Source organism: Sinocyclocheilus anshuiensis, unplaced genomic scaffold (genome assembly GCF_001515605.1).
Source record: "Sinocyclocheilus anshuiensis isolate Anshui unplaced genomic scaffold, SAMN03320099.WGS_v1.1 scaffold538, whole genome shotgun sequence".
In the NCBI taxonomy this organism is placed as follows: domain Eukaryota; kingdom Metazoa; phylum Chordata; class Actinopteri; order Cypriniformes; family Cyprinidae; genus Sinocyclocheilus; species Sinocyclocheilus anshuiensis.
The window spans coordinates 585,078-594,489 of NW_015544166.1; the positions used below are offsets into that span (position 1 = coordinate 585,078).

Below are 9,412 nucleotides of genomic sequence, written 5' to 3' on the forward strand. Positions count from 1 at the left end.
GAGGCTCGCCCAAATCCGTTCAGCCAATAGGAATCTGTCTTGAAATTTACGTCACTCCATGTCATGGCGTTTGTTATAGAAATATACACATATAATTAAAAAAACACAAAGGATGCATAGAATTTTTTAATTATTTTCTTATGGAAATTTCTTGTAAGCTATCCCCTGTAGTTCCCCCCCCCCTTTTTTCTGTTTGTTCCTTTGATGCTATTATGAATGTAACTGATCTTTCTGTTACTATTCTTGCTTTGCAATAAAAAAAGAAATATATACATATTTAGTAAAAAGCTTAACTACTTTTTTACATTAAAGGATTTTATTGTGTATTATGAAAACAAAATTAACAAAGGTCTTGAATACATTGTCAATTTATTTATATTACTGGCAAAATGTTATATACAGGTGCATCTCAATAAATTAGAATGTCGTGGAAAAGTTCATTTATTTCAGTAATTCAACTCAAATTGTGAAACTCGTGTATTAATCCACGACATTCTAATTTATTGAGATGCACCTGTACACAAGCAAAAGTGTTTAAATTAATCCCCATTGTTTTTGTTGTTTATTGTTTTATTATATAATTTGATTGTTTTATGTCATCTTTAAAATTGTAACAAAAAAAACAAAAAAAATTTGTTTAAAATATTACCCTCTTACCACTTATGCTATTATTTTATGCTATGCTTTGTTGTTTCTGCCTTCAATTTAAAAAGAAATAAAGAAAAAGAAATGTATACATAATTAAAAAACGATTATTTATTTTAATATTGTTCTGAGCATAATAATAATATTTGACTAATCATGTATATTTTATTTATAAAGTTACCCATAAAATCAAACATAATTTATTAAATATACAAATGTAATATTATTATTATGGAATATGGAATTATTACAGAATGTGTTGTTTGTTTATTTGTTATCCTAGATATTGATATGGGATTGGATATGTTTCAGATTTATGAATATAATTTTAGCCATTTTTATGGTTTGAAATGTAATTTTTGTTGAGCTTTATTTTCCTATACATTGGAAATTGAATAAACACTGATCAAAATACTACAATTATAATTCATTTATTTATTATTAATTGGATATGCTCATAAACAGAAATAGGCAAATAGTAAACTTAACATCTGTCAATATATCCTAAGTGATACATTAGATAAAAAAAAGAAAGAAAGAAAGAACAAAAAACAACGATAAAAATGATACTCTTTCTACATACTTCAATTATTTCCCCTTACATTTTAAAATATACTGGCAATTTCACCCATTATTTTTTTGTTTGGTTATATCGTTCTGAATGTTACTCCTTAAGGATAATGTAATTCATAAATCGATTAATGCAAGCTGTCATATTATAAGTAATAACTATTATAACCAATAGAGGGCGACAAAGGAATACAGATTAACAGTGATCACACTGTTAGACACATCTCTTTACATAAAACTACACACATTTTAATAATATAGTGCAGACCAGGACAGTTGAATAATTATGCAAATTGGCAGATTAATGCATTAGAGGCAAATTCTGTAGTAAAATAATATATGATTCAGAAAGCAGGGAGAAAAATCTAATTAAACCATATAAATCATCAAGTTTTGCAAGTAATGGGTTTGAGATACATTGTATAGACAGGTCAGTGTTAGTCCAATATAAGCTCAACAATGAGCTCCTCTCGAACTCTAAAATTAATCAATATACATTACATTCACTTGGTCTCTATAATGTCCAACTAACAGAAGTGAATCTGTCTTCTCTATATATGGCCGATGGTGCTGAAAGTCTTTATGATGGAGGTGCGTCCAGTTTAATGACCAGCTTAAAATAAACAAAATGCAGTGTAAATACCCATATGAATAACAAGACCAGGAATTTCAACTCCAACCACTTCGCTTCATGTTTTCAAAAAGCTCCTTCACGTTTTGCATGTCCTCTTTCAACTTATCAGGGGCGTCTGTCTGTTCCAGCTTCTGAGAAACCTGTAGAGGCCAAGTATTAAAAAGAAAAAGTCATGCTGTTGTATAATTACTTTGCTAAATCTGAATACGTCATCATTCCTGACCACCCAACTTTCAGATGATTTCTAGGGGAATAGACAGTATCAAATCTCCTTTCAAAACAGGTTTTGAACATCCTGAATTAAAACAGGATGTGAAAGTGTTGTTACATTTCATTAAAGTGGCAAAATAGGTTTCCTTTATAGAATTTCGGTGGCTTTGATGTGTTTTGAAACTGCCTCAAATGCACGAAAGAGTATATGTGCGATGATAACGCAAGATTCGTACCTCGCTGAAGTAGCGGAGCATGAATTTGCAGAGTTCTCGCAGAGCCGCAGATTCATTGAACTCATTTTGATGTTTCTGATGAAGAAGGGGAATTAACATTTAGGCATTTTGCATTACAACCATCTTCCTATCAATACACCTTGTTTTATTTCTAGGTAGTGTTTGACATATTGTACCTTTGACTCCCCTTGAAGAAATATTTTCAACTCTTGGCTGCTAATAGAAGGCTGGTCCTTCACTAACTTGTAGTATGACTTCACTTCCTGTTTGTACTGAGGGATGTCTTTGCCATAGAGTAGCTTATTGGTTGGTGAATGCTGTAGGAGAAAAAGGGAGTCAGTAATCTCTGTGATATTTGCAGCTTTCCATGTTAGGTTTCAGTGGTTACCTTGTCCAGGTGTTGCTCGACTAGGGAGAAGGAGTCCATGAAGGCCTGAGCGATGACGGACAGACAGCCGTCCAGGTGAGGTGTCTTTTCCAAGTCGCTGAACACAAAGTCAGGGTTCTTCAGGATGTTCACCCAGAAACGAAGTGGAAGGCTGATAGGGAGGTTTGAAAATCCATTTTAGTTGTGCACGTTAATAAATCTTGTGAGAAATTTGATAATCAGATGTCGGTGCAGCTGCTTGTGGAGCTGTCCAAAGTGTACTTCAATGAAAGTGTGTTATCCAGCACCTGTTTGTTTTCCAGATGTGGAGAACATCTGGATCTGAGATTTTTTTTCTCTCTGCTTGTGCATCCAGGAAGTGGAAAAAGTACTTGATGGCCAGTGGGGCCCTGCTGTTAGGCAATCCCCAGATACTCCTGAACAGATTCTCCACAAAAGAATGGACTGCTACCTGGTGGACACAATGAGCACATATTTCATATATATAATGTGTACACATTCTGTCCGTCTATCTATCTATCTATCTATCTATCTATCTATCTGTCCCTCTGTTTGTCCGTCCATCCATCTCTCTCACTGTCTTTTTGTGTCTGTTCTGCTAGTTTCTATTTTCTATCTATCTGTCTCTCGATCTATCTATCTATCTATCTTTCTGTATCTGCATCTGTCTATACAATATAGAGTATATAATAAAATGCTTCTGTGTGTCAATTATTCTCACCTTAGTGGAGAGCAGCTTGGTGAGGTACATCTCTTTGAATTTTAGTGCTTTTTTCTCTGGATGTTTGCTCAGGTCTGTGTCGATATCTGGATCGACCTAGACCAATCAAAAAGTCCAGTTACTATGTGTATTTGAAATTGTCTTTGATATCATATTTATTGTTATATATAATCAAAGTTATTTTACAGCAATGTCTTCTTATATATACTGACAGTGGTTCTAATTGAAATGTTGAAGTTATTATGCCTCAAGAGGCAAAATGCTTGGTGTATCTTTGAACAATATCAACAACACAAAGATTATGTTCAGATTTACTTAAAAACGCTTCCTCTCATTTAAACAGGAAGAAGCTGGCAAAACCGAAAGTATCACACACCCACATTCACTTCACTTCAGTGCGAATGCAGTAGCATCTAGATATAACACATGAATTCTCAATAATGACCCGTGGAGGAAAACACAACACAGACACTTGACAGATCATTAGGTGTGTCAGTGCAATGAGAAGGACACAGCAAAACAAACACTGGACAGAAGAATACATGCCCTATGGCAACTCACCAGATGGAAGTACTTGACAGCGAAGTTCTCATCATCTGTCAAACAAAACACCATAATGATGAGTAAATAAGCAATGTCAAGCTGATACTGGCCCAACAATCATTATTGTTGTTCTTGATGCAGCAGATAGGATGTGTTACAGTACAGAATCTCTACTGTGGTAACAGTGGGTTTGAGTAGAACTTAAAATGGCCACATGTCAGCACCCACATTTGCACAATGCAGATGCACTTCAACATATACCACAAACACATATGCAAACATAACCGGATGTGAACAATGCATGTGTTCATACACACATTTCGACATCTTGGACCCTGTCTGACATTAATCAACATTATTAGACTACAAACAGACCATTGATCACTAATATACACTCAAACTGAAATGTCATGGATTAATTTATATTCATATTTGAATGTACAACAATTACCGATCTCTGTTAACTATTATAAAATGTAAATATATCAACAACTTCATGAAAGTTCTAAAAGGCTACCAGAAACTGTCTGTGGTACATATACAGGAAAAGAGACTTCACCGACAGATAAAACACGTGGTATAAAGAGACAAAGACAACCGATACCACCACTTCCTTTACACAAGGCCAAATTTCATCCTTGTGCTTCAGTGTGAGAAGGTTGCCTTAATTTGAACTCTTTGTTAATAGCTCTAGTTCAGCTTGACAAGTTCAATAGAAGGGATAGTTCACCCAAAAATGGTAATATTCTAATTATCTACTCATCTTCAAGTCTTTTCAAACCCACATGACTTTATTTTGTGTGTGGAAAACAAAAAGTGATGTTTAGCAGACTGTTAACGCTGATCTCTTCCATATAGAGAAATTAGATGGGGGACCAGTGTCTGTAAAGCTCCAAAAAGCACCATAAAGCATCTTAAAATCACTATATTTATATATCTGATCATATGATAGCTTTTGTGAGGAATACACTGAAATTTCAGACTTTCATAATTTCTTTCTTTATAGCTCTGGTCACCATTCCTTTTTATTGTATGGAAAATTAAGCTTGTACATTCTGATAAACTACTTCTGGTGTGTTACAAGGAGAAAGAAAGTCCTATAGGTTTTGAAAAAGATGAGGGTGAGTAAATGATGACAGAATTGTCATATTTTGGCTGAACTTTCCCTTTATTTTAATTTCTCTTAGCTGATGTAATAGAGTACAGAACACATCTGGATGCACTGTTACATGAAGGAAAAAACCCATTTCAGAACACCCACATTATATGTTGCAATACTGAATGTTTTGTAGAGGGGGGTGGGGTGTTTGCAAAGCTACAGTATTGTGGTGAGCTGAATGGCTGTTTGTAGTGAACTTCTAAGTTGTCATTTATACAGATATTAACACTCAAAATGCAAACCTATTTTAAGTACAATAATAAAGTAGCAACAACTGCAACAGCAAAATAAACCACCCAAAATGTACTGATTGTGATATCGGGCATGGCATTGTTTCAGTTTGTGGATGATGGGAGGAATGTGACTCACCCTTTACACTGCTCTGAGACCTCAATGGTGCATGTACTTTTGTTGTGATAACTTTAATGCATGATCCATCTCCAACCTTGATGGAAATACATATTTAAAAACACAAACTCTGGAAAAGCTGAGAAAATAAATACTGTGCTGCAGTAGTCTATGGGTGTATTATGGGTTTGCAACAGTTTAGCATAATCTGGGTTTATTTGGCCTTGTGATACAAGCTTTGCAAGTGAAAGGTCAATTTCAAGCACCTTGAATAAAGCTAACAGAGAGCATACAAATACTGAGCAAGACAGTAAGACAAACTTCTTTTGTAGTCTTTTATCTGTTACATTTCTATTCACACATGACTATTGTTTTATTTTATAGAGATATGAACTATATTTTTTACATTTTCTAAAGAAAATGTGATTGGTCATTTCCTTTTGTCACTGTTTTTAAGGTGTTGCTATGTGGCTGCTGGGGTGTTCTGGGTGGTTTCTTAAGGGTCCACTGAAGTGCCTTGAAATATGCAGCACTACTCAATGAGTTGATGTAATTCGACTCGAGCAGCCCCGCCCCTTTTTTAAAATAGCCAATAGCATTTCATTTACATCACAGCTAGGCCAGTGCCATTGGTTAAAGGGTTAGTTCACCCAAAAATGAAAATTAGCCCATAAATTACTCACCCTCAAGTCATCCTAGGTGTATATGACTTTCTTCTTTCAGACGAATCCAGTCGGAGTTATATTAAAAATCGTCTTTGATCTTTCAAGCTGTTTAATGCCACTCACCGGGTGTTGCATGCATCAGTCCAAAAGAAGTTAAATAAAAAGCGCCCATCCATAAAAACAAAAGTGTCTCACACGGCTCCGGGGTGTGAACAAAGGCCTCCTGTAGCGAATCGATGCGTTTTTGTAAGAAAAATATCCATATTCAAAACGTAATAATCACTTTAATGTAGCTTGCGCCAACAGTTGTACACGGAAGCAGCTCCGGGCGGATGACGTCTGAGGTCGGCGCTGCGCACGCGCCAGTGAGTCTTGTGAAAACCAACGTTTGTTAACAGGAGCAAAGGAAGCAAAGTTTACTTACTATAGCAAAGGAAAACCAGTCTCCTCTTGGCTCATATCAAAATCCTCTGACATTCTTCTTTACAAATCCTCGTTTTGTGCTTCTAATTAGTGACCGTTGTTTTGTTTTGATCTCTCCCCTGCACTTCCGCGTTCGTCACTTTTGAGCGGCGCATGAGCAAAGCTGACCTCATACATCATCTGCTCGGAGCTGCTTCCGTGTACAACTGTTAAAGCAAGCTACATTAAAGTGATTATTACCTTTTGAATATGGATAATATAAGTCCGACTGGATTCGTCTGAAAGAAGAAAGTCATATATACCTAGGATGACTTGAGGGTGAGTAATTTATGGGCTAATTTTCATTTTTGGGTGAACTAACCCTTTAAGCTTGGTAAAACCACATTTGACCCCCACAGTGTAATAACTCCTTTAGATACAATATGAAACTGTTACTAAAGCAAAACAATGATTATTATGATGTTGAGGATGCGTAGAAAATTGTCTCATCCAGTCACTTTAAAATATAGCATTTTGTGTAGAATTCAAATGGGTCCGATATGTTTTGTGGTCTGCACCGACTCATACATATGATCCGCTCTGTGCTTTGTGTCTCTGGCCCAAAGCAGACTATTGGCTGCGGCAGTTCGTGGGACACAACGCGAAACCAGACTTCATTCGCCCCAATGGAAAGCACATTTACACTGTCTAAATCAATCCCTATCCCCTATGTAGTGCACTACGTGCCATTCACTATATAAAAAATAGTAGTTCTGTGAACAAGTGACCGATTTCACCAGCAGCTTCAGTGTCTATTTATAGTGTAGGGGGTGGGGTGCTTCAGAAAGCATTTGATTAGAAAATCAGATGATTTTTGTTGATTAATTGCACGTTGATCCATATTGGTGGAAGTGAGAGACTGTAAGGTTTGAATGCTTATACAGTATCTTCTAAATGTGAATTTTTCATTGTTTTGGCTCACACTAGCTGTCACACTTTAATAGTTCAAAGGTCCGTTCACACCAAGGATGATAACTATAACGATGATAACAACTATAAACTTATAATTATCATTCTAATTCTATGAGAGTAGTGGCACAGAGGAATGATATCAATGGAATCACAACTTGCTATAAGGTGTTTTTAAGGTGTCTTAAGGTATTTTAAAGGGGTCATGAACTGCCTTATAATGCTATCAAGATTTGTACATTAAAAAAACATAATAATAGGCTATTTTCTGTCCTGTCTTTAACCCCCCTCATCAGAACGCTCTGTTTGAATAGGTGTGGCAGATTGTAGACTCAGAAGTAAACGCCCACTGCTATGATTGGCTAACAGTTGTGTATGTTTGACAGCCTACATCCTACACAGATGGATGCTGCTGTCATTTAGGTTAAAAACGCATAAATAATAGGACAGTGCAAAGACTGTTTTTCCACAACTTGGCACTACACAGCATCTTGTTGTCTTCAGAGCCATCTTTATCATTTAGTTTCCTGCATAGACCTGCGTTCACCTCTCTCGTCATTAACCTACTACAGTACATATGTGAATCGGTGGGCGGGGCTAAACAGGCGTTGATCTTCTTCGGCGGAGGCAGTGTTCAGCCACACTATAACGTCATAAAGTGGCACATTCCACAAGCTGTCATTTTGGCAAATTGACTTCAATAAGCTGTTTTTAGACTAACAAGAAAGTTTTGAGTTCTGAAACTTACAGGATGTTTTTATAGCGCAATGACCTCTTATATGTTGATTTCTCAGTTCATGACCCCTTTAAAGCAGCAAACAACTGCAGTATGTGCTCATAATAAACAGAATGTTATTGGTGATCATTAAAGTTATCTTTATAGTTGTCGTTCTTGGTGTGAACAAACCTTACCTCAAAACCCTAAGCCTTTATCTTATTCTCGTCTCTATATATGGCCCATGTGGGATTTTTGTTTTATCAGTTGTCTGTTTGCTTAGAATACAGTCCACTTCTCAAAAAAGATGTTTGCTCCATTTTTTTGTTCTCATGCACTCACCTGATAATGTTTTAGAGTGTTCAACATGGTAACATGCCCCCGAATCTCTGAGGACTCATCGACTTCCTGTAGCATGACAAACTTTCCTTCCTTTTCATATTCTGTGAGTGCACAACATAAAACGGAGAATACAAACAGGAATTAGTTTAGCGGATATTGCAACTGGCAAACTGAAACTGTGTGTTAACAACAGATGTAGGCTCTATAAGGAAGTTTTATGAAATATTATGATCATCAACAGTAAGAGAGTGAGAAACAGGGAGTCTACTAACCAATTTCTATATCCCTGATCTGCTGGAAGAGGAAACCAAACTTGCGCTGGAAGTTCTGCAAGATTTTCTCCTTGACCTGTTGTATTGTGTCACAGGTCAGTGCGTTGACCTCTAAGGGTTCACTGACCTCTCCTCCAGTCCCCACAGCAAACACCACCTTCAGTTTCTATAGGGAGTGAAAACATAAACCAAACAATTTAATGACTAAAGAAAAACTACTCATTTTATATGTGGCACATAAATTATCTATGTTTTTTTTATAAGACTGCATGAAGAAGCAAACAGTTTAAGGAACACGCACCTAAAGAGTTCAGAATAAAAATATGACCTGTAATCTTCTTCAAAAAATACTGAATGTTCAATTTCAGAGATATGTTTTTAAAAAAGTTGCAATCTATTACGATGGAGAAAAAATGTAATCAATTCCACTCATAATGTCTTTCATATCACTGGGGCTGTTCATACAGACAATATTTAATAAACTTCAGTAAAAGAAAACATTATTTATAGACCATTTTCTTACATACTTTTTTTATTTTTTAATGTCAGATAGATCAAAACATTTTAAACTGACAAACCAATTATCTACCTAT

The 9,412-nt window shown here is 35.8% G+C and overlaps 1 protein-coding gene across 1 annotated transcript in view; it reads right to left on the reverse strand.

The window, feature by feature from the left end:
* Positions 1 to 1,105: 1,105 nt before the first annotated feature.
* Positions 1,106 to 9,412, reverse strand: part of LOC107695856 (plexin-C1-like) — a 22,134-nt gene continuing 13,827 nt past the window's right edge. The window contains exons 21-30 of the mRNA XM_016495935.1: positions 8,820 to 8,985; positions 8,548 to 8,648; positions 5,476 to 5,551; positions 3,966 to 4,000; positions 3,405 to 3,500; positions 2,971 to 3,134; positions 2,684 to 2,834; positions 2,472 to 2,612; positions 2,296 to 2,370; positions 1,106 to 1,989 (exon numbers count right to left, since the gene is read on the reverse strand). Coding sequence (XP_016351421.1) covers positions 1,885 to 1,989; positions 2,296 to 2,370; positions 2,472 to 2,612; positions 2,684 to 2,834; positions 2,971 to 3,134; positions 3,405 to 3,500; positions 3,966 to 4,000; positions 5,476 to 5,551; positions 8,548 to 8,648; positions 8,820 to 8,985 — 1,110 coding nt within the window. The 3' untranslated portion in view covers positions 1,106 to 1,884. The remainder of the gene's footprint in view (positions 1,990 to 2,295; positions 2,371 to 2,471; positions 2,613 to 2,683; positions 2,835 to 2,970; positions 3,135 to 3,404; positions 3,501 to 3,965; positions 4,001 to 5,475; positions 5,552 to 8,547; positions 8,649 to 8,819; positions 8,986 to 9,412) is intronic.